The sequence below is a fragment of the Lutra lutra genome, chromosome 1 (assembly GCF_902655055.1).
Source record: "Lutra lutra chromosome 1, mLutLut1.2, whole genome shotgun sequence".
Taxonomy (NCBI): Eukaryota; Metazoa; Chordata; class Mammalia; order Carnivora; family Mustelidae; genus Lutra; species Lutra lutra.
In genome coordinates this window covers 130,214,887-130,238,802 of record NC_062278.1, presented here as the reverse complement: position 1 = coordinate 130,238,802, position 23,916 = coordinate 130,214,887, and the positions used below count along the sequence as shown (strand labels likewise).

General features: G+C 52.1%; 1 protein-coding gene across 1 annotated transcript in view; it reads left to right on the top strand.

Moving 5' to 3' along the window:
• Positions 1-806: 806 nt before the first annotated feature.
• Positions 807-23,916, top strand: part of EPHB1 (EPH receptor B1) — a 430,594-nt gene continuing 407,484 nt past the window's right edge. Inside the window, exon 1 of the mRNA XM_047736385.1 lies at positions 807-1,223. Within this exon, the coding sequence (XP_047592341.1) occupies positions 1,166-1,223 (58 nt within the window). The 5' untranslated portion in view covers positions 807-1,165. The remainder of the gene's footprint in view (positions 1,224-23,916) is intronic.

Below are 23,916 nucleotides of genomic sequence, written 5' to 3'. Positions count from 1 at the left end.
GTCAAGCTTTCCGTGGACGTTCACAGAATGCATTCAGAAGTGAAAACTAAACACAGCCAGAAACTTGTGAAGGGTTAGAGCATCAAGGAGTTGGGCAGGAAGCATATCCAGGGCCCTGCTCACACTGGAGCAGCCATCTGCACATTCTCTGAACCCCATTCATTCATTCATTCATTCAACAGATACATGCCATCACCTTCTACGGGCCTGGCACTTTTCTAAGCACTGGGCTTTCTGTAGTGAACAAAACACACACGAATCCCAAGAAAGGAAACCCTCTCTGTTCTAATAAGGAGAGACCCACATTAAACAGAATTAGTAAAAGCCATACCCTATTAGAAGGTGAAGTCCTATGAATAGGAGGGGTAGGGTGTCCCTTCCGGTTGCGCTATAATGGGTAGTCAGGGTGTGTGTCGTTAAGATGAAATAAGAGGAAAAAATGATCACTTAAAGCTCACCGAGTCCTGGTGGGCTGTAAGGAAGGGTATGGGCCTGAACTGACTGCTTCGCTAGGACCCCTAGGTCCCCTGCAAGGGGAGCGGGGCGGGCCCGTGCGCTTCTCCGAGAGCACCACGAGGGGGAGCCCGGACCCCTCCTAGCGCCTTCCAAGCCCTCCCGCACAGCCTAGCAAGCAAAAGTTTTTCTTAAACTAACAATGCCTGTGTAAGGAGGTGCTCGCGCCTGATTGGACGCGGGAATTTTGCAGGTTTGATTCCTTGATTGGACAGGAGGTGTTAGGGGTGGAGAGAGAGCTGATGGTGGGGGATCCCGCTCCCTCCCCCGTCAGTCTGGCCGGCTCCGTCCTCTCGTAGGCTCCGCTATAGCTCGCAATGTGACACCAGGACGCACACGCACTCGAGCGCTCTCCCCAGCTCACACTCCTTCGCCCTCTCTCTCACATACACGCGCACGCACACACCCACCTCTCCCATAAACACACACACACACATGCACACCCACACCCACGCGCGCCCGCACCGCCCCACGCGCGCACACTCCCGCCCACGCCCACGCCCACGCCGCGCTCCGGGGAGTCCGGTCCCTGCGAGAGCGCGAAAGGATACGGAGAAGCCACCGGCGGGGAGTGCAGCGGCGCCCCGGGACGCGGCGCCCTCCCCGCGCGGCCGCCTCGGCTTGGGCTCGGCCTGGGGGCCGCCGGCCGGCGATGGCCCCGGATTGCCTGCTGCTGCTCCTCCTGGCATCCGCAGTGGCCGCGATGGAAGGTAACGTAGCCTCCGCGGAGCAAGTTGGCGGCTGGCGGCTGTATCCCCTGGCTGCTCTGGCTGCTTCGAGCCGTCCGCCTCCCGCGACCCGGCGGCACGGCTGTTGGGGAGCCCCGGCCGCGACGGAGCGCGAGGCTGGGGCGGCAATCCTGGCGCGCCCCTCGACTGGCTCCCAGCGCCCTCAGCCGGTTCGCGGAGCCCCCGGCCCTCCCGCGCCCCGGCGCTCCCGGGCAGCTCGGGTCTCCCGCAGCCTCGGCTTGGCTTCGGGAGCGCGGAGCCCGCTGCATTGCGGTGCAGGCTCCTAAGCTCCGGGGGCACCGGGCTTTGGGGACCAAGGGGCTTCTCGGGCTCTCCAGCCCCTGGAGTGCGGACGCTTATCGGGTCCCCTCCTGTCCTGCCCACGGATGCGCTTAGGTGGCCATGTGCCACCTCTCCTTTTCCTCAGCTCGGGCTCCACGGGCTCCGGTACTCTGGGCTCCGCGGGCTAGCGCCGAGCGCTGGGACCAGAGGAGCTCTGCCCCGATGCCCCGAAAGTGGCCGCCGGAGAGGGGCTGAGTTCACTGCCGTACTCTCGGTGGTCCTGGAGCCTGTGGAGCTGCAGCTTTCCTGAGTCAACTCGGGGCGAGGCGGACACCTTTGTCGCCTCTTGAGCCTGGGAACGGGGATGCGGTGGGTGGGTGATCTGTGTGGCCGAAACTCGCCCGGCATCGCCTTCGCCCTGGAAGGGAGACTCGCCGGTTGAGAGGCGACGGGCAGTGACACTCCCCCTGCTACTTAGCCTTGGCTGAGCCTCGGGCAGCGGCCGGGCCAGCGCGCCCCGCGGGCACCGCGCCGGGCGCAGCGGGGAGCACCCGCTCTCGGCAGCGCCCGCGAATCCCTGTGGGAAATCCCTGCCCTGCTCCCCGCCCCCCGCGCCTCCCCCTCCCCCGCTCCCCGCTGCCGAGAGAAGGCTGCAACCCCTCCTGCGAACGCGGCTCGGCCCGGGAGCCGAGCGGAGTTGTCGAGGTGGAAGCAACTGTCGGGGGCGGTGAGCCGCTGCGGCCCGGCTGGCAGCAGCGCTTCTCGGGAGCGGGCGGGCTGAAACTCCACCGAGGGACCGGGCGCCCGCGCCGCGTTGCCAACTAGAGGCTCGTTCGGCCAGGCTGCCCGGTCCCTCGCCAAGCTGCTACCGGTTGTCCGGGGGAAACGCCCCCACCTCGGATACCGTGGCCCAGCTCCCCTGACCCCTCCGGAAAGCGCTGCCCTTCTCCAGCCAAACTGGGGCATTCGGGATCCCGGGGCGGGGCTGATTCCTTCCCGGTGTAGGGAAGACCAATCCGTCCAGCGTTCGTTCTGGTGACGGCCCCGGGGTGCGACGATGAACGCCTAGAAAGCTCTCACTTGCTTTAATGAACATGTTTTTGGTTTTTTTTGTTTTTGTTTTTGTTTTGTCTACCTCCCGCTGCGCTTCCTGGCTGCTGGTCTTTGTGCGGAGGGGTTGCATTTGGGGACGTGCGGGGACGAAAGCGGGGTGGAGCGCGGGAGACAGACACCCCAGAGCAGAGCTGGCCGGTCGGGTTTGACTTCCGTAGGGGCAAGGGCAGGAGCAGGTGAGATGGGACGAGCACAGCGCTGTACACTTCCAAAGCAGACAGGACAACCTTGGTGAGCGAGCATGAGCAACGGGCCAGGCAAGGCTGGACTTCGTCGCGCTGGGACGGCATGTCCTACCGGCCGCTGTTCGCGCCCGCCAGCGGGCCCGGGGCTGAAAGCAGAGGGTGCCCACTTTGGGAACCTGGTCTTGGCACTGGGTCTCCATCCATGAAGGAGGGCACGTGCGTGCGAGCAAAACTGTTTGGAGAGCAAGTGTGTGGCAACACACCAGGCGTCTGGATGCCGGCAGTTTCCTTCCTAGACCTCTTCTTGGTTAGCTCTACGTGTGTGCTGGGCTGGAGCTGCCCGAGGGAGGGTGCCCTTGTGTTGGCACACCCAACCCTGTATGTGGGCCCTGTCACTAGGTCGCCTGGAGTGGCTCATGTTGTGGGAGTTGTGTTCCTTCTCTCCGCACAGCCCCAGAAACTTTGCCAGTAACCTGGCAAGAGGAGCCTGAGTCTCTGGGCTGGAAATCTCTCCAGCAAGGGTTAAAAGAAACGCCACATTCAGCAGAATATTAAAGCAGCCCCATCGTCCCTGCTCAGTGCGCAGGGATAGTACACACCATTCACTCCCATCTCTCCTCCAACGAACACAGGCAGGTTCATTTTCTCCTCTTCACACACGGAGCCGCCTTCCCGCCTGCCTGGCTGGGCTGGGGCCAGCGTCATTTGGTTTGTGATGAGTGAGGAATAATTATCAGAAAAGTGGATCAATGAGCTGCCTACACAGACAGCAGATCCCTCCCAAACTCTGCTGTGGCCAGGGGCGCCTCTCTTTGCGCCTTTGGCCCCTTAACTAGTCCATCTTCTTTCCCTTGGGTGGTGGGGGATCTGGTGGAATTGCTCTAGGGCCTTGTGGCCCAGGGACAGCAGCTCTAAGACCAGGCAGGTCCTCAGCCCTGGCCAGGGCAGGAACAAAGGGACAGTGGAAGCTGTGGGCCAGCTGGGGACCCTTGGCCAGACAGGCAGGTCCCTATGAGAACCTCTGCCTGGGTGGAAGGAAGGAAGGGTCTAGTTGACACGGGGTGTGAGAAACCCGCACTGAAAATGAGCACCCCTTTTCTCCCCTTCCCTCCCCGTCCCCATTTCCAGCCAGTGGCTCGGGCTTGTGGGGAGAGAGGTGCCATTGCAGGGAGAAGGCTCTCTGGGGCTTTTAAGGTCTGTTTTCAGGGGGGAATGGGGGAGTTTGGGAGGCAGGGATGCTGATATCATCTGGCCTTCTGGACACAGAGCCAGGCCTCTAAGTCTCCAGATGAGCCGGTGTCTTTTCACACTGGGTCTGGGAGCTTGCTCAGAATGGGCTGGTGAGGTCTATGAGGGAAGGCCACCATCTGCATTCTCTGAGCTTCCGTCTGGCCTGTGCTCTTCCAAACAGGGTCTGGAGGCCGGGGCTTCTTTGGAGGTGTTTCTGCAGCCATGGGACATGTGGGGCTGGCGGCAGACACCCCGCCCTCATAGTGGACTAAGCATGTTGGCCTTTCTGGGTGGCAGCCTTCCGGCATCACTGAAAGCTTATAGCATCCTCCCAGCCCCACCCCTGGCATCCACGAATGACCATGTACCTGCAGGTGGCCTCAGTGTCCGGACACTGGCTGGCCAGAGCACCCCCAGGAGACCTGTGCTTAGTGTGGCCGGGAGTGAAGCCCTGGGCTTTCCATCCTTGAACACCCTGGTGCATTTGATGTGGTGGTAGATTTCTTGGGGTTTGACAAATACTGGGTTCACGGGAGAGCTTGCTGATGCATAGATACAAGCCTCAGTTACTGTACCCCTTTGTGGCATACCCCACCTTAAAATGCAAGGGCACTGAGTTACACCATACAGGCTTAAATCTCCATTACAAGTTCGTGGTGAAAAACCCCCAACCTCAGCCCGTGTGTCTGCCACAGGCTGCCGGGTAGGCACTGATTGGCCGTTTCTGCATTTTATGCGACTATTTCTTTGCTGTGTGTGCATCTGTTGTAGGCATCTGCAAGTGTGCCTGAGCCTACCAGCGGTAGCAGGCGCCAAAGATTTAAAAAAATGTCTGGAAGAGAAAAGTAAATTTGAAGAAATCCTATTAGGTGATTTTATTTTCTGTGCATCATGGAAAGGTGGCTATTACTCAGTGTTTGCGGAGGGACCCCTCAAGCCGGTGAAGGGAATGCTGGTGAGATCGGGCAATACAGCTCTGGGTAATTGCTTGAGAAAATTCTTGGCAGGGCAAATAGCTGTGGAGGTGGGACCCAGCCCCAGCTCGAACCTTCTGGGTCGACAGAGCAGAGTTGCCACCTGTGGTACCCAGGAGCGTGAGGAAGGCCTGCTGGGCCCCAGAGTACCCTGCCCCAGTCTCTGCAGCCTTCTGTTGACTTGTGCAGACCCAGACCTAACTCTCAGAGCCCCTGCCCTGGCCCCTCACCAGTATGGATCCTATTTACTAAGCTGTGCTTTGGGAAAAGCCCATGAGGCAGAGACGTGATATGGCATCCTTTATAATTTTACCCATCTAGAAGGAATCTTTGATAAAACAGATTGGACCTAAGAGGAAGGGTGGTGCCAGGAAGCTCAGGACAGTGCTATGACCCTTTCCTCTGGGTCCTATTTACCAGACACTACCTATTCTCTAGTTGGTTGACTGAATTTTGTGGACTTGGGTATTGGAAGGAGGTGCAGGGTTGGGAATGGGGTCTGGCTATGAGGATGGGGCTGAGGTCCGCGTGAGGTGGAGACAGATGGCTGGATTGTGCAGGAGCCTCCACCCAGAATTTTCATCTCCCTACTCTGTGGTTTGGGGAAATCTCCTAGTCCCCTGGCCGAGTGTCTTTCTCCGTACAGTGGGTTGTGGTGCTTACCTGTTCCAACCTTAGAAGTTGGACAGGTCACATAGGTTGTGAGGATATACCCATACTTGTTTAAAATTAAGGTGCTGTTAAAGTCAAAGACACTTTTTTATTATTGAATCAAAACCATCAACTGTATCATGTATAGCTAGTCTCTAAGAGGTTCTACTAACACTCAGATTCAGGAGCAACGTGTGTGCCCACATGAGCAAAGGGTAGAAGCAATTTTAAAAGCCAGAAGAGGGGAGGATCATCTTGGGCAGTGGTTCTTAAGCTTCAGGAAGCCTCATGGCAACTAGGCAATTTGTTATAGACTCCTGGGTGCTCACCTCGAAAGTTCAGGTCTGGAGGGACTCTGAAAATCGGCTTCTGGTCTCCCTGAAGATCCTGATGTAGGTGCTTCTTGGAAACCCCCGCTGCTCAAGGGGAGGTTCTCAGCTAGCCTACGGTCAGAAATCCTGGGTAGTCTGGCTCCCTTTTGCACTTGCTGCATCAGAACGGCCTGGACATCTGCATTTTTAACCAAGGGCTCCAGTGGTTCAGAGGCAGGCAGCCTGGCACCAATATATTTGGGAATTGCTGATAATAGCCAACGCTTTATACTAGGTGTTGTTCTAGGTGCTTGACATAAGCTAATTCACTTAATTGGTACAACAACTGTATCAGGTAGGTGTTGTTATCAACCCTACTCCCATTTTTCAGATGAGAAGACTGAGGTACAGGGTAGCTAAGTCATTTGCTAGGGTCATGCTGCTAGTTAAGTGGCTGTGCATTTGAACCCACGAGGTCAGGTTCTGGAGTCTATGTTCATAACCATCCACCTTCCTATACGACATCTGTGTGTTTTGCATGAAGAAAAGTTCAGATCCAGCCGGGGACAGGAAGAATTCCAGCTGCCCATCAGCCATTGGCCATTGGGTACTTCATTGATTACTGGGCACTTCATGTTTGGGTGATCATGAGAGAAGAATGAGTGTTGAGATCATCTTAGTGCTTCAACTAGAACACCAGTCTCCATGTAGCTCCCTTCCTGCCCCTTTTTCCCACCTCCTACCCTTACTCCCGCCCTACACACATACACACACACACACACACACACACACACACACACACACACACAACACTGTTGGAGACCTGCACCACCTCATGCCTTCTGACAGGAATCTAGTAGAAGGACTAGAATGTCTTTCCTCTTCTCCCTGCCCTGGCCAGTTCTCCCAAGGAAGAAATGACTATAGGCAAGTGGCCCCAGAGGAGATGGGCCTGGGCACCCCATGCATCCCGGGGTGGTGGATGGGGCACACGGTACCCTTACCTGTCTCCACTTGACAGTCTAGAACACATCCCTCCACCTGGATTTCAGGAGTCTGCATTCCTTGGAAGAGTTCCCTTTATGTCTCCCTCTTCTGCACTAGCCACTTTAGCAACCTGAATATTTCTATCAGATTTCCATGTCTCCAAAGGTGGTGGGGAAACAGAGCATTGGATGCCTGCCCTTCTGAGGAAATTACTATAGTAATAAAGTAACACCCTGGGAGAGATTTCATATTTAAAAGCAAAATAGTACATGAGAAATTCCTCAGCTCCTTCTGTGGCTTCCACTTCAATTTCAGCAACAGTTGGGGCTCTCGGTCAGAGTGTGTTTGTGCTTGGAGAGGGGGCATTGACTGGCCTGATCAGGGCCACCTGCTCCACCAAAGACCTCTGACACCTGATGCCTGAGCTGCCTCGCTGGTTTTGTTGATCGCTCCTCTGAGGATTAGAGAAATGGGAACACACTTGCCAGGGAGGCCTGGAGGATGGAGCACAGGGGTGGGGGGGTTGGTGTTGGTTCTTTGCTAATGGAAAACTGCTTTCCACCTGACCTAAGCCACAGGGAGCGGCCAGACACACGGTTAGCTCTCTTCTCTCCTTGTGCCTCAGTCTTCTCGTTGTTGACTCAGACTAGAGGAGGGGTCATTATGGGAGAGAATATAGCGGGGGTTGGGAGTAGGGGGCAAACCCTGGGGTAGAAGCTGTGTTAGAAGCAGGGGAGTAGACAACTCTAGAACTGTCTGGGGCATGGTGACCCCCTGGGTAATTGTGGGTGGGGTCGGACTCCTCATAGGCTGGTGTGGTTTCTGCAGGGGTGGCTCAGGACCCTGTTTTGGGGCATCGGAGATGAGTGAGGGCGAGCTTGGCTAGCATCAGGAAGGGGCTCAGCCTGGTGCCCTCTACAAGCAGGCCCTGTTCTAGGGCCCTCCCACCAGCCAGCAGCAGGCCCAGGCCCATGTGGGCGGTGCAGACAGCGTTGGAACCATAGTCCCCATTGGTCCCACGTAGTAGCATGTCAGCTGTCTCAGTGCAACTGGCTTGTCAGTTTGCCTCCAGCTTAGTGAGCGAGAAGGCTTCACTTCCACAGCCACGAGAAGGCATCTCGCTCAGTCACTCCCCAGCCGGCAAGGAGTGTCCCTCAGCTCTGTGAGAGAGTGCCCAGAGCTGAAGGTCTGGGAGCCCTTCACCGTGCTCTAAGAGCCTGCTGATGACTAGGGCTTCAGCACAAGCCATTTGCTAAAGGGGAAGAAGGGTGTGAGGAAGAAGGACCTGTTTCCCCTTACATCACCTGTAAAAATGTTCCTCCAGGTCAGATGAAATCCCAGCAACCCAGACACACCATTAGCAACTGCTTAGGGAGGCTGCGCTGTCCCCTCATGGAAGGTTCCCCTGGAGTTCTCTGTAGCAGAACTGGGCCAATGTGGACACGCGCAGGAAATTTCTTGAGAATTACCAGCACTCATTTCTGCCTGCAGATTGCACCTGAGGCCCAGAGGCTCTCCTCTCTCCCCTCCCGCTTCCTGACAGCAAGTGACAAAGTAACTGATTTGAATTTAACCTCCTTGCTCTGCTTCTCCATCCCCCAGTGGAGGTGAAAATAAGCAGAGAAATGGGCAAGGCAGGTGGCCAGGAGGGGAGGGGGCATGTGAGGGGAGCAGGGGTCCCAGGCTGTAGCCTAGCACTAGCCTCTGGGGGCTCTCGGAAGTTCTGGGGAGCTGAGACTAGGGGTCGGACTTTAAGGGAAGGAACTTTTCCAGAAATCCTGTATCCTGGTGGTACTAGAACCAGGACTGAACTAAACTCCACCTGCCCATGGAACATTTACCACATGCTGGTCCCTGCGTATACCCTTAATATCCAGGCATCCATTCTCCCATTTTACAGGTGAGGAAGCCAAGGCTCTGAGAGGTTAAGTTAACTGACTCAAGAGCTAAGACTCAAACTGATGTTTCGACAAGTGGGACAACTCTTCAGGCCTCTGCCTCCGGGTCAGCACCTTTTCCATTAATGTTGCTTATTCAGGAATTAACTCAGGGAGCATCTATTATGCGCCAGTTGTTCACTGTCCTGCCAAGTGCTGTCAGAGTTCCCAGACAGTGCTATGGGTCTCCACATTCAGGCTTCTGTGGCCAGGCTCTCCTTATCTCTCTGGAACTGCCCCCCCCACCCCCATCCCTGTGCCCCCAGCCGGAAGAACCCTTTTTTCTGTCCAGTTTGCCTTTTCCTGCAAGCATTTTGTCTTTCCTGTGTGCTCCCCAACAACCAGACCCCCACTGTGGTCATTATTGGTTTTTTGTTTGCTGTATGTCCATCTGGCTCTTGGCTCTGATGAGCTCTTTTGCTTAGGTGGTTGTAGTTCGGCACCTGTGCCTGGCTTTTAGTGGTGGGTGTTGGCGGGGTGTGGGGGTCAAGGCCACTGTGGGTCTCCTGGAGCTGCCTTCACAGGCTCAGCTTCCAGGGGGAAGGGAGAGCTGAGAGTGCTCATCTTTGGGGACCTCCCCAGCTTCTGTCCTGTGGGTCCTGTCCTGCTTGGGGTTATGTTTCTTCTTGAATCCTGGCTGCTCCCACCCACCTGGCCAGGTGCAGACAGCATGACATTGTAGGAAGACACTGGGATTTAGCATCAATTTTGAACATGGAAGGAGGTGTGGGAGGATGGGGAGAAGAGCAGCCTCTCAGTGTCCTCATCTCATTGGCCTGTGACCAGTCCCCCTTGGGGCTGTGACTGCGGAAAGGGCTGAGCAGTAGGACTGGGAATAATTGCGGGCAGCTCCACCGGACAGTGGCAGCAGAGAAAATGCCTTATCTGTGAGAAGCAGCCGGCCCTGCAGTTAATTATTCTGTTGTTTTCCTCTTGCTGTTTTTCTAACACATCAAGGTAAGACCTTTGCCCTTGGCTTTCTCATTGATGCTGAGGCTGGAACTGGGTGGTGAGCTTGGAGGAGGGGAGAAAGAGAGGAGGAGCCTCACTGGGCAAGGGAGGAGGGGGGAGACATCCAGGGATGCTTTCAGCCCCTTTGGCAATGCATCCAAAGGGTCTGGATGGAGGAGCACAGACTATAACTTTTGGGGCAAGGAAGAGGGCCTCAGCCTCATCAGAAAATCCAGTGAGTTTTGGCAGATGCCCAGGGACCTGTATTGGGCATTGATCAAACCGAACTTGGGTGTCAGATCACAGCTTGGTATTTCAGTTTATCCTGGCCACTGCATGTGTGGATCTCTTTCAGCATCTTCCCGACCAATCCGAGACCCTTCCCAGTCCAGGTCGTTCTTTCCTCCTGTCCTTCTGAGCAGCGGCATCTTCAGCTGCTTCCTTTCCCCCTGCTCCACCTGGGCACACGTGTACACGCACTATACAGGTATACACACTGGGCATTGTCCCTTTTTCTTTTTGTCCATCTGTGCAGAGGCCAAAATGAGCTTCTGCTGCTCTGTGCCTCTGGGTCTGCGCCCGCCTGCTCCACCTTTGTTGCGATTTCTCACTCAGCTTTTCTTGGCGAACCCTAGCTTATTCTTTAGAATTCCCTACTGTGGTCCCCTTCCCCTGGAAGACTTCTTTCCAGCCCCAGGCTGGATTAGGTGGCTCGCTGTCCCTGCACAGCTGCCTCTACCTCCCTCTGTGGGAGCACATTCCCCACTGGTCTGCCATTGCGTGTTGCTTTCGCTGGGTACTCCACAGAGCTGTGAGCCTCTGAAGGGTGGGGCTCTATCTTAATAGGCACGGTATCCCCTGCATGTGGCACAGAGGTAGCAGCAGTAAGTGTCTAGTGTGTGAAAACCTGAGATCATGTCTCATGCAGCAGTTTAAAACATCTCCGTAAAATTTTTGATGTCCTTCTTATCAAATATGAAGTCCAGCTCCTCTCTCCTGAAATATAGGTTGGCCTTCTTATTCACTCTAATGAATGGAATAGGGCAGAAGTGATCCTGTGTAGTGTAAAGTTGGAGCTGAGGTCATAGAGGACCCCAGCCTCTGCCTGGCTCTCTCTCTCTCTCCTGGCATGCTTGCCTTTGTGACCCAGCCACCATACTGTGAGGAAGCCAAGGTGCCATGGAGAGGCCATGTGTAGATGTTCTAGTGCCACAGCCCTAGCTTAAATCCCAGCCCCCTGCCAGCACCAAATGCCAGACATTAGAGCAAGGGGGTTTCAGATGGTTGTAACTCCCATCCTTCCACCTATCTGCTGATTCCCAGTGGGAAGAGACAGGCTGTCCTCCCTGAGTCCTGTCCAGATCACAGATTTGTGAATAAAATAGATGTTGTCACTGTGTAAAACTATCAAGTGTTGGGTTGGTCTGTTACGCAACAATTGATAACCAAAATACCCTGGCAGAAGTAGCAGAAGAAGAATGGTTTGAAGAAGACGGGAGAGGACTTAGGGAGAAGCTGGGGAGGGGGAGGAGATATGTCATGTCATTCATTCAACATCTAACACATATTTCTTAGCTTCCTGCTATGTGCTAGGCTCCATGCCCAGAACAGGAAGTGTCCCAGCTCTTGGGGGGACAGTCATGAAGACGACAAATGACATAGAAGAGAATTTTAGGAAGGTGCTATGAAGGGATAAGCAAAGTGTTGGGATAGAAAGTGATGTGTGTGGGCTTGGATGACTTGGCATGAGGGAGAAGTTGGGGAAGGGAAGGCTTCTCTCTGTGAGCACGTGAAGGCTGGTCTTGCCAAACAGGCTTAGCTATACTCGGCACGAGAGACAGATTTTGGCTTGATTACGGTGTTCTTTACAGCCAGGCTGGACCAAGGTAGAATGGGCTGCCTTGAGGGATGATCAGCCCCATCCCAGGTCTCCAAGTGAGGGCTGAGCCGCTCCCAGACCTGAGAGCCCAGATCCTATAGGAGGGACATGAGAAGTGGGAGCAAAGAGACAGAACTGACAGCTTCGCGTAGGAGCCGTGAGTTTCATGAATACTCATGCGGAACACATTTATGGACCATCTACATGAGAAGCATTGTACCTGAAGCTGAAAACCTGAAGGTAAAGAAGACATAGCCATTCCTTCAAGGAGCCGCCTATTAACAGACTGGTGGGGGAGACAGAGCATGTGGACTGCAGATAACAAGACGTACGACCGATTCTGATAGATGCGGTATAACAATTACATGTCAGCTGCTAGGAGAGACCAGATGAAAGGTCATACTTCTAGTGGGAAGGATTTGGGGAAGGAACATGTGTATGTGCGTGTGTGTGCTTGTGTATATGTGTGAGAGAGAGACTGTAGAGAGATCCAGGGTGCAGCTCCTGGGGGATGGATAGAAATGTGTCAGATAGAGATGGGAGTGGGTAGGAATGAGAAAGTGAGACTGAATTATTCTTACTCTCTGTCTCATGAAGGTGGACATCTGCAGCTCTCCATCAAGGGTTTTGCCTATTTTATTGGCCATGTCTTCGGTTGTAGAGACAGATGTTCAACTCAAGCTGGAGGAAAGCAAAGGATAGGGGGTGATTACAGGTGCTTGTTATTACTGGATAGTGGACTTCGGTTATGAGGATGTCTAGGGCCCCCAGGGCTGTCTCATGACTCAATCTCCCTTTTCTCATTCCTTAGCTCTGTGTCTGTGTCAGCCAGGGTCTTGGCAGAAAACAGACTGCACTCTCAAAGGGTTGACTGAGGTGAGTTTAGTGAAGAGACTCTTTACAGAATTATGAATAGGGTTAAGGTACTCCCTGAGGGGAGAGATGCAGCAGGGGCTGGTGACAGTGGGAAGCCAGGACTCCCCATGGCTGGGAGGGCAAGGGAAGGGAGTGAGGCTATTGGGACCTGGCAAGAGCTATAGCGTGGGAAAGGGTTCCCTGACAGGAGCTGTGGGCATAGATAGAGGACTTCAGCTGCTGCACAGATCATGCAGGGTTGAAGAAGGGACGCTGTAGTTCCTGAACTCCTTCACCTCTGCATTCTCTCTTCCTGCCAGCACTTACCATGGGATGAACTCAGGAAGAAGGCAGGGGGCATGGAAGCCTGGTTCAGAAAGGTCAGTCTCCTGAGGCTCAGGAGAGGAGAGAGAAAGGTAGAGAATGGATCTGATGGGACAATGAACAGAATGATTTATGTAGACTTCATCTTCAGACAGGCCTTCTGCAAGTCCTATGGCCACTGGCAGCTCCAACTCACATTCTCTGGAAACTTCCACAGACCGAGAAATGCTCACTTCCAGAAATACTCCTCCTAGCAAAAGCCCTGGAACTTTTGTCTCCTTGGCCTTCCTTGGGTCCTAAGCCCCTCTCAGGAATCAGGCTGTCACTGGGATAATGCAATGGCCAGGCTTGAGGCGTGCACTACCCATCTCTAGAGCTGGGAGGAGAGGGTTGGTCCAGACAACCCCCCCCAAACACCTGGCCTGAAATGAGGACCGGCTCCCCACAAAAAGTCAGGGTGCTATTATAAGAAGCAGGGGTGGGTGCTAGTATGCCACACCCATTCAACCTTCTTGCAGAACTGAATCATGGGACATAATGGAGAGCAGTAAAGAAAAGGATGGGGACTGTGGGTGGAAGAGGGGCAGATGGGGGGGGGGTGCTGTGTCTGTGGTGCTCCGGGTGGAAGATCTGGGAAAAGATGGCGAAACTGAAGGTCATGGAGAAAAGTAACAACCCAGGATGGCTGGGCAAATGGCTTCTTTCTTGATGAGGATGTTCCCTCTATCCGTGAGCATCTAATAGGGGACAAATAGTAGTGTGTTTGCCTAAAGGCAAAGTGATTTTAAGGCAAGGGTATCTGAATCACGCTCTGAAGAAGAAGGGCTCCTCTTGGGGGCAAGTTGAAAAAATATGGTGCGAGGGACCCTCTCTCTCACTGTAGCTCTTTGGCTTGCGACATAGATATCAGAACATCTTAAGGTAATCATTACATTTGAATTGGATACCCAGTGGAGAGCAAGAATGAAAGAAATGCCAACTCCTAGGAACAATGGGATGGCTCATTTCCCTTCATTTCCCCGCCTTATCCATCCTGGCTTAGTTTCACCTGGAATTTCCGTTTTACATCAGAAGAATATTTTGTTCTGGGTACTTTTTGTCAAGGCTCTGAGACCTGTATAAAGATGGAGGGTCTTCAGAGTCCTTTGTAGACTTCTCCCCTCATACGTTAGCCGTCTCTTTCTCTCTTGAGGAATCTGCTTAGAATACATCAGAGGAGGACTCCATTTGCCCTTCCAAGTTCCCTGCTCTTGGCTCCAACTTTCCTCTACTCCTAGCCAAGCAGAAAAAGAACAGTTCATTTTTTTTTTTCACACAGTAGCACAATGCTTCTGCTCTGCATGAAAACCCATGGTTTTCTTTTTCCAATCAGAAGAAAGTAATTTTCCTTTCACTCACCTGACTAACTTGTTCAGAGCGTCCCCTCCCCACCCTTTTCTGATATCTTGCTGCTAAGTATTTGCCAATTCATTTGCATCTCAATGGTTCCTTAGCAACTATCGTACCCTCAGGATGAGGTACAAAGCTGCTCTCTGACACGGACCCACCAGGGCTACGTTGCCCTCTTTTATGGTGTCTGAATTATGAAACTGAACCCTGCTCAGACACGAAAAGTGCTTACTCAAAACAGCACACAGGTTCGGAATTACAACGCGGTTCCTCCTCACCTTAACTGAGCATGTGGGCTTCCAGGCAACCCTGGTGCCCAAGTGCCCCCAGGAACCTGTTGGCTCCTGAAAACTCTCCTCTGACACCTGCCTTTGGAGGAGAGAGAATCTCAGATTTCAGCAATGGAGTGAGTCTTGTCTTCTTCAGACGGACCATGAGTTAGGTCCATTTTACAGATCTGGCAGCTGAGGCTCATAGAAGTCAAATGACCTTCCCAAAGAGGAGCAGACACCTGGAATGTTTCAGGGACAGACCTGAGCTCAGGGCACTGTAGCTTCCAGGCCCACCATCATGTGCTGCCTCCTGCAGAGTGACCACCACCCTCCCCTTGCTACCTAGGTGATGATCTTTCAGAATCAGTGTAAAGAAAGTTCTTTTTAGTGCACTTACACTGCTCTATTCGTCTGCAGTCCTAGGACATCTCAGTACTCACTTAACTGGAGAATAAGTGCCCACCTGAATATCTCTAGTGCGTGTGTCTTTCTGCATGTGTGTGTGTTTTTGTGTGTGTGTGTGTTTATGCAGATGATACAGACAGACAGTGACCCTGTACCATTTAGCAAATTAGAATATCCCACCCTGAGGAGGTGGTGCTGTTTCTGTAACAGCTCCGGGCCTCCGCCGCCAGGGCTCACGGGCCTGGAACAGCCTGGCAAATGGAAGACACTATTCAGAAAAGGACAATGAGAACAGAGCTCATTCTCTGCTAGGGCTGACCTTTGCGACTCCCACTTCACGTTGTTATTAAATATCGGGAGGAGACTGAAAGAACAATTATGGTATTGTCATAATGTATAAGCCTACAAAGCCAGCCATTCCCGAGGAGTCTCGGACTCGGCTGAGCTTGACAATAGCGGGCCACTCAGCCACGGGGCTGATTTTCTTCTCCTCTGGAAGTTGTCTTCATTATTTAACAAGGCAGAAAACCCTGAACCTGCCATTGCGGGTTCCAGAAAGCTAGGACATCAGGGAGGAAAGGGGTGCGGTGCTTGGATTTCTACTCGGGTGGGTCCCCGCAGACCGCGGTGTGGTCTCGGTTGCAGCCGCCTCGATGGCCTGGGCTTAGCTGGGTGTTGGCCCCGGGGGTTCCTGGGGAGAGTTTGCTGAGCCAGTTGAGCTGGCTTCCTGGCTTTCAGAGGAGGCCAGTGAGTGACTGACTGGCTTTCCCATGAAGAGGTGTCCTGCAGAGGGAAGGATCACGGGAGCTCCTGTGGCCACCCTCTCCTGCACATCCTAAGTGTGTGCATATACCCGCATATCCACCTAAGGACGTCACCTGACTACCGATGACCTGGGGCAGGGGGCACTGCAGAGGTCCTCTTAGCAGGTGGCACTTCCGCACCTGGGCCAGGGCTCTGCCTTGTGGCGTCACTTTCTCCATGGAGATCTGCATCTAGACCACTGTTTCTCAGCCCCATTCTTGTTGTTGCTGCTTTAAGGAGTCTTTGCAGACATTTTCTTCTTAAGCACTCCAGACGCTGTGAAATGTGAATACTACAGACACACTGTACATGTGTTTATATACTGGGGCTTTTGGAAGGACCTTACACCATTGTAATATCTAAGTGTTTGAGTTCCCCTGTACCCCCCAAGAATCTGTTTTCGCCCCTGTTCAGAATGCATGGCCATAAAGATACAAGCCTGGCAGCAAAGTACCCAGCTCTCAACTGAGTTAGAGCCCTGCCTCGCACCATCTGTTTCTCCATCTAACTTTTACTCTGGATGTCACTGACCTGGGAATGGGTGTCTGCCTTGGCTGATCCAGGAGGACCCCCGCTGGCTGGGATTAACCTTTAGTTGTTGGGTCCTGGGAGACAAGGGTATAACCAGAAGCCCCAGGCAGTGGGGATTTACCAGTAGGGGTGGAAGTGTTTCAGAACCTGAACAAGCATGGCTGTGTCAGCTTGTACTTTCTGAATGTCAGCCCTGAGTTTCCCAGATTTGAAAATCATTTCTTGAGTCTGTAGGTTCATTTTTTAATTTTAATCTTAATTTTTTAAGATTTTTATTTAAATTCTGGTTCGTTAACATACAGTGTAATATTAGCTTCAGGTGGACGATATAGTGATTCAGCACTTCTGTGCAACACCCAGGGCACCTCACAACAAAGACATACCTTGATCCCCACCTGGGTCCATTCTTTTTTTTTTTTCTTAAGATTTTATTTATTTATTTGACAGACATAGATCACAAGTAGGCAGAGAAGCAGGCAGAGAGAGAGGAAGGGAAGCAGGCTCTCCACTGAGCAGAGAGCCCGATGCGGGGCTCGATCCCAGGATCCTGAGATCATGACCTGAGCCGAAGGCAGAGCCTTAACCCACTGAGCCACCCAGGTGCCCTGGATCCATTCTTTTTAAAGAAATAAATTTTCTTGAGCTGTAATTTATGTATAATAAATTTCTCCAGCTTTAATTGTATAAATCCCTTGAGACTTGGCAAAGGAATATGGTTCTGTAGCCCCTGTACAGCATGATACAGAACATTCTCAGTGCTCTCCCATCCCTTCACTGTCTTTCTCCTCCCTCTGCCTCTGGCCTCTAGCAACCACTGAGCTGATTTCTGGCTCTCTAGAAGTTCATGTAAATGGAATCACAGCATATGTTTGCCCTGTTTCACTTAGCGTCATGCGTTTGAGATTGTTGGTGTGTATCACTGGCTCCTTCCTTTTTTAAAAATTTTTTTAAAGATTTTTTATTTTATTTATTTGACAGACAGAGATCACAAGTAGGCAGAGAGGCAGGCAGGGTGGTGGGGAGCAGGCTCCCCACCAAGCAGAGAGCCTGATGTGGGACTCGATCCCAGCACCTGAGATCATGACCTGAGCCAAAGCCAGAGGCTTAACCCACTGAGCCACCCAGGAGCCCAGGTTCCTTCCTTTTTATTGCTAAGTACCATCCCATCACAAATGCATCACGCTTGGTTCAGCCATCCAACAGTTGATGGGCATTTTTTTTTTCTGGTTTTTCTTTTTGGGCTTTTATGAATAAAGCTACTGTTGAGTACATGTCTTCATGTGGACACAGAATGAAACATAGGTTTGTATTTCTCTTGGGCAAGTACCTAGGAGTGGAATTGCTGGAGAAGATGGTAAATGTAGGTCTGACTTTATGAGACCACCAATTTGTTTTCCAGAGCGGCTGCAGCCCCTTGCATTCCTACCAGCCATGTGTGGGAGTCCCAGGTGCTCCACATCCTTACCGACAGCTGATGTGGTCAGTCTTTTAAATTTTAACCATTCTGGTGGGGACATAATGGCATCTCATTGTGGTTTCCATGTACATTTCTTTATTGACTAATGATGTGCTTCTCATGTGCCTCTTAGCCAGTCATATATACTCTTTGGTAAAAGGGATGCTCAGATCTTTTGTCCATTTTTGTGGTTGGGTTGTCTGTTCCAGGTCCGTTTTTTACTTGAATGGTTGTATGGAGGTAACAGAGGAATGCCACCCCACCTCTGCCTGACTGTGTTGCTGTGTTGTGCTGAGAAGACCATAGGTTGTTATGTGCTGGGTGTTATTCCTGGAGTGGGGCTCGGGATGGACCATGATCTTCTCCCAAGGATGGTTATTAGTTATCGGGGATGAAATACATCCCTAGACAGGGGCCAGGACCTTGGAGAGTGGACTGTTGCTATGGGCCTGGGTTAGCCTCCATAGAAAACCATTGAGTGATCCAGGATTGTGTTCCCCATGTTGATTTCCCATACGTCATCCCCAAGTTCTAACCTCTGGGTCTCTGCCATATTCCTGGGGGTCTATGAAGGAAGGACTTGTGCCACCACCCCTGCCCAGCATGGCAGGGGGAGCTGTGTGTCCATGGTGGCAGCAGAAATCAGGTAGACATCCTCATCCCCTGCTTCCCCAGGGTTTTCTTATTATTTTTTCGTCCTCCTCCTCCTCCTCTTTCTTCTTCTTCTTATTTTTTTTTTAGAAACATTTTTTTTTTTATTTGACAGAGAGAGAGAGAGAGAGATCACAAGTAGGAAGAGAGGCAGGCAGAGAGAGGAGGAAGCAGGCTCACCGCTGAGCAGAGAGCCCGATGCGGGGCTTGATCCCAGAACCCTGAGATCATGACCTGAGCCGAAGGCAGAGGCTTAACCCACTGAGCCACCCAGGTGCCCCTCTTCTTCTTATTTTTTAATGAAGAAAGATGTGATTCTCCTAGGAAAGGTGGTCTGATCCTACACAGGGAAGCATATGCAGGCATAGGCCAGACTCTCAGGGCTCGGCACCCCAGGCTTCTGCTCACCTCGCTCCTGCCACTCCAGCCCTGGGTGGTGTCACAGCCGTCCTGGTTTGTGCTGCATTCAAGCTGAGGAAGGTTCTTTCTACTCCTTTCTGAACTTTCAGTGACAGACTCAGGATTCCACAGGCTTCGCAACCCTGGTGATGATGTGCGGGCTTCAATAGGGCTTGTCATCATTTGCGTGATTATCGGTGATCACAGTAATTGAGGGGGAGGCAACACGTGACAAGGATGCTGAGGCCTGCCATGGTGTCATCAGGGATTGGTGTGCTCAGCTTGGCCTCATGTCGCTTCTCACAAGCCTCTCTTGTGCCCAAGAGCAAAGCTGCAGTTGGTGCTGTTACCCTTCTGGCTGTGAGCGGTGTGGGCTGCCTGAGGGTCCCCTAGGATCCAGCCCAGGGCCTGGCACACAGCAGGCACTTGATGACTGTGGAGGGATGGATGGACAAATGGAGGGACTGGGTCTCTGTTACACTTCATAGGTCACTCAGGGAGAGGCTGATGCTGGTGTCCCCACAGCATAAAGCCAGGGACTCAGCTCAAATCAAAGCAATGACAACAGAGGAGGCCCTGAATATCTGGTTGTGGAGGCAAGACTGGGACACCCGGTGCTGGGTGGAGAGACCCGAGGATAGTTAAGATGAGGAGATGCTGTTGTAAGGCCTGTTTCTAGAAGAATCTTAGGGGCAAACTGGGCTTCGCATAATGGAGATGGAGATTGGTGGCGAGTACATCATGCAAGAAGTAGCAGAAGTGGAGGCATGGCAACGGGAGAGGAAAGGAAGGTACTTAGCAGGGAAAGGCAGGTGCCTGGAGTAGCAGTTACGGTCAGGTGAGTGCTCAGAGGTACGAGGCAGTCAGTGCTGTGGGAAGTCAGAGGACAGAGAGTTTGGAGTAGGTTAGGGTAACCAGGGTGGCTTCCTGAAGGAGCTTTGAAAAGGAGAACTTTGAAAGAACAGGAGAGTTTGCAGTGGTAGGGGAGGCAGGGCATAGATCTTCCTTCCAACCAGACTTGTCCTGCCCAAAGCTGGCATCATCTAGTGTGGGGACCTGGCAGAGAGCTCTGTCTCTATGGTGTATGCCCTTCTGTCTTGGACCTCGTGGCTCCAGAGAACCCAGGATCTGTTCCTATAGGGAGGGCTCGGCATCACTCTTCCATCCTGAGTCCTGGGGCTGGGTTGACACTGCTGAGATGACTCACCTAGAGGAAAGCAAGAGGCTTCCTGCGGTGCTCTGGACCAGCTTTCCATTAGCTGTTTTCTTTGCTCTCATGCTTTGTGGGTGGTCTATGCGCTTCACCTGAGAGCCCCTTGGAACTGCCTCATAGTGACCAAATTCAAATCCACCTTGGTCAAGTCCCAGGCTCTCAATTTCTGAGTCAGGGAAGCAGCCTCTTTTTTTTTTTTTTAAAGATTTTATTTATTTGAGAGAAAGACCGAGAGCTTAAGCATGTGCAAGTGCTAAGTGTACATGAGCAGGGGTGGGGGGTGGAGGATGAGAGTGGAGGGAGCAGGGGGCGGGGCAGAGGGAGAAGCATACTCCCCACTGAGCAGGCAGCCAGTAGTGGGACTTGATCTCAGGACCCCAAGATCGTGACCTGAGCTGAAGGCAGATGCTTATCCCACTGAGCCACCCAGGTGCCCCAATAAACCTTCCTTTGAGCATTTATTTAAAGGAGCCATTCCAGATTTTAAAAGAACTAAGGAGACCTAAGAAGTAAATATAATGCATGATCCTTTACTAGATCCTGTATTGAAAAAAAAAAAAAGTTGTTCTAAAGAACAGTATTTGGACAATTGACAGTTGACCATGGGCTCCCAACATTAGGGGAGAGGTTCTTAGATGGAAGTGTCATAGCAATGTTAAATGTTCCAAATGTGAGAACCATTTTGCAGCCAAGGAAGAGAATACCCTTGCTGTCTTGATGTATGCACTCTCCTCTCTGAGGGCTCATGGAGGAAAATAAGCAAAATAATCAACGTGTGTGTATATACTATAAGGAAGGTAATGTCTAACACAATAGCATATATGAAATATGTAATATCCTACTATACCATAAATATGTGTAGAAAGAGAGAATGAAAAAAAATTGGCCAAATGTTAAAAATTGGTGAATCAGGATAAAAGGCATATGGGGGTTCTTTGTTCTATTCAAGCAACTTTTCTGTGTGAAAAAAAGTGTTTTTAAAATACATGGCTTGTTTAAAAGTTTGATGGATGTTTCAGGTTACCCTCCAAAAAGGCTGAACCAATTTATATTCTCACAATGCCATGAGAGGGTTGGTGCATCTGTTTGACGGAGCTATTTTTAGTCTGCTGTTTTGATGCCAGGGACTTTTTCTGATGCAGTCATATATCAGTTTTGACCTGGGGACATTTTTTTCCCCCAATTTATTATGAATATTTCTAAAGGTACCGCAAAGTCATAGTGCAATGAGCGTCTCTGTCCAGCACCCAGATTCCACAGTTGTTAATATTTTACCGTATTTACTGGTCAGTGCGCAGTTTTGGGGGAGGTTGGGAATGGAGACTCGGCAAAGTTCAGAACTTGCCAAAGTTAAGTGAAGGAGTCGGACACCATATCCTCTGTACCCGGTTTCTTCATCTCCTGCCACCCAGATTTTCCAGAATTGTTTCCAGGTCAGATAGAGCTGATCTTTTTTTCCTGAAGCAGTCTGGCAGAGCATCTGAGGTAGATGGATCTGAACTTAAGCTCCATCTCTGGCCTGGGGCAAACTCTTCACCCTCTCCTTGCCTCAGTTTATTCATCTGGTCAGTGGGGATGATACCACATACCTGTTAAGATCACTGAGCGTTATTAATGAGACAGCCCTCTGGAAGCGTGCAACAGTCATTATCATCCTCATTTCTCCTGTGTCCTTCTTTTCATCTAAACACATCTCCAGGCCACCTCCTCTAGGTCCCTGCCTTTACCCTGCCTGCCATGCCTTGTCTGGCCCTTGGGTTACTGGTGTGTGGCTCTGTCTCATCTAGTCCATTAAATGGAGGGCCAGGGCTCCAAGTCTCCATAAGCTGGTACACAGACATGAGGGCTGGGGTGATGTTCAGAAGCCTGCCATCAATGACCCCGAAACCCACTCCAGGGCAGCAGGGTCTCCCAGGTCACCAACCCCTAGGTGAGCAGGTCTGGACTAAGTCCCAACAGCCCTGGATTAGCAAGGAAACAGCCTGTGGCCCATTGTTCCCTTCCTACCATGTCTCTAGGACTTCTCACTGGACCAGAGTTCCAGTTTGTGGGGAAGGGAAGGCACAGGGATAGGACTAGGGTGGGGAGAGTGAGGCATTCATCTTGTGTGCCCAGTTTAAGGGAACATCCAAACCCTCAGTAACCAGGATAAATATTTTTTGAAAAAAAAATCTTTATTTTTTTGAAAGATTTTATTTATTTGAGCAAGAGCAAAAGAGAGAGAGAGAGAGAGATCACAGAGGGAGAGGGGGAAGCAGACTCCCTACTGAGCAGAGGTCCTGACTCAGGGCTCCATCCCAGGACTCTGGGATCATGACCAGAGCTGAAGGCAGATGCTTAGCTGACTGAGCCACCCAGGTATCCCCAAAATAAAATCTTTCAACTCTGGCCTGTTCCTGGCTGCCTGTTTTTGTGAATAAGAAAGTCAAGTTTAAAAATGTTTGAAGGCCTCCCTCAGTCTGCTGACATGCCAAGTTTATGGCCCTAGAAATTGGGGGCAACCGGAGAGCACACTCCTGGTACTTGTTCTCAGTACAGCAATATCAGTGAGTCTCCAACTCTAGAGTTAGTGTGGCTCCTTCATCCCTTAAAGGGCCAGCCATTCCCGATGCTCTCAGGCCTGGGGCGGTGTGGCTGGGAAGGAGGCACGTGGTGTGGTGGCTTCCATTGGTGCTGGGTGGCACTTGTGTCTCTGTCATGGTGGAGGGGAAGTGCAGAGTCCCTCTCTGGCCTTAGACTGAAAGGATGCCTCCATGAGAGAAACATGGTGCTGGGGATCTGAGAACTGGCTCACATTTCCCTTCTGGTGAGCATGGAAAGCCGCGTCATGTCTCTGAGACTCTTCTTCATCCTTAGTCCAGTGGGGCTGACAGGCTTCGACCTCCTTCCCTCTGGGTTCAAGGATCAAGTGTGTGTGTGTGTGTGTTAATCTCGCTATTTTATTTTTCGCCTTGTCCCTTAACTGTGACGTAATGGATTTGCTATTTCAAAAGCTGGGAAAACGGGAAGCCTAGCTGGCCCAGAGGAGGAAGTTGCAGTAACAGGTGGAGGGGCTCCTTCTTGTCTAGCCAGGTTCATGGACTCCTCTCGAAATCTTCTGCCTGAGCTCCTAGCCACCTACTTCTCAAACAGATGGTTCTCCAGTGCTGCCCCACTCCCTGCCCCATTCCCGGTTCACGTAAGAATTGTGAGGTTATCCATCCCCCTGACTCCACTAAGAGCCATGGTGGAGAGGAAGGACATAGAAAGGGAAGACGTAACCAGGTACCAGGATATGCCTGTGGGGGGTTATCTCACGCGCCTGGGTGATTACAGGCCCATGACTACAGATTTTGTTTTCACCTTCCTTTGACTTGTCACTCCGCAGGAAGGGACACCTGTGGCTGGCTCCTGGGTAATGAGGTTGGAAGTCCCCGTTGCTGTGGTTTTTTTTTAATTAATTAATTAATTTATTTATTTATTTGATAGAGAGAGATCACAAGCAGGCAGAGAGGCAGTCAGAGAGAGAGGAGGAAGCAGGCTCCTTGCCGAGCAGAGACCCCGATGCGGGGCTCGATCCCAGGACCCTGAGATCATGACCTGAGCCGAAGGCAGCGGCTTAACCCACTGAGCCACCCAGGCGCCCCCCGTTGCTGTGTTTTAAGAGCCTGACGGGCAGCCAGCCAGGTGAGGTGGGTTTGCTTGGCTTGTGGTAGGTCACCTGAGCATGCTTTGACCATGCTGTTGACCACAGTGCTAGGAGCCCTCCAGGCCCCTGGCCTCCTCTCTGGCAGGACTGTGTGCTAGGGAGAGCAGGGAGTGGATCAGGGGTGGAGGAATGGAGGGGAGCAGGCAGCCTGGCTGGAAATGGGGTGGAGGTCTGAAGTGGGGGCAGCT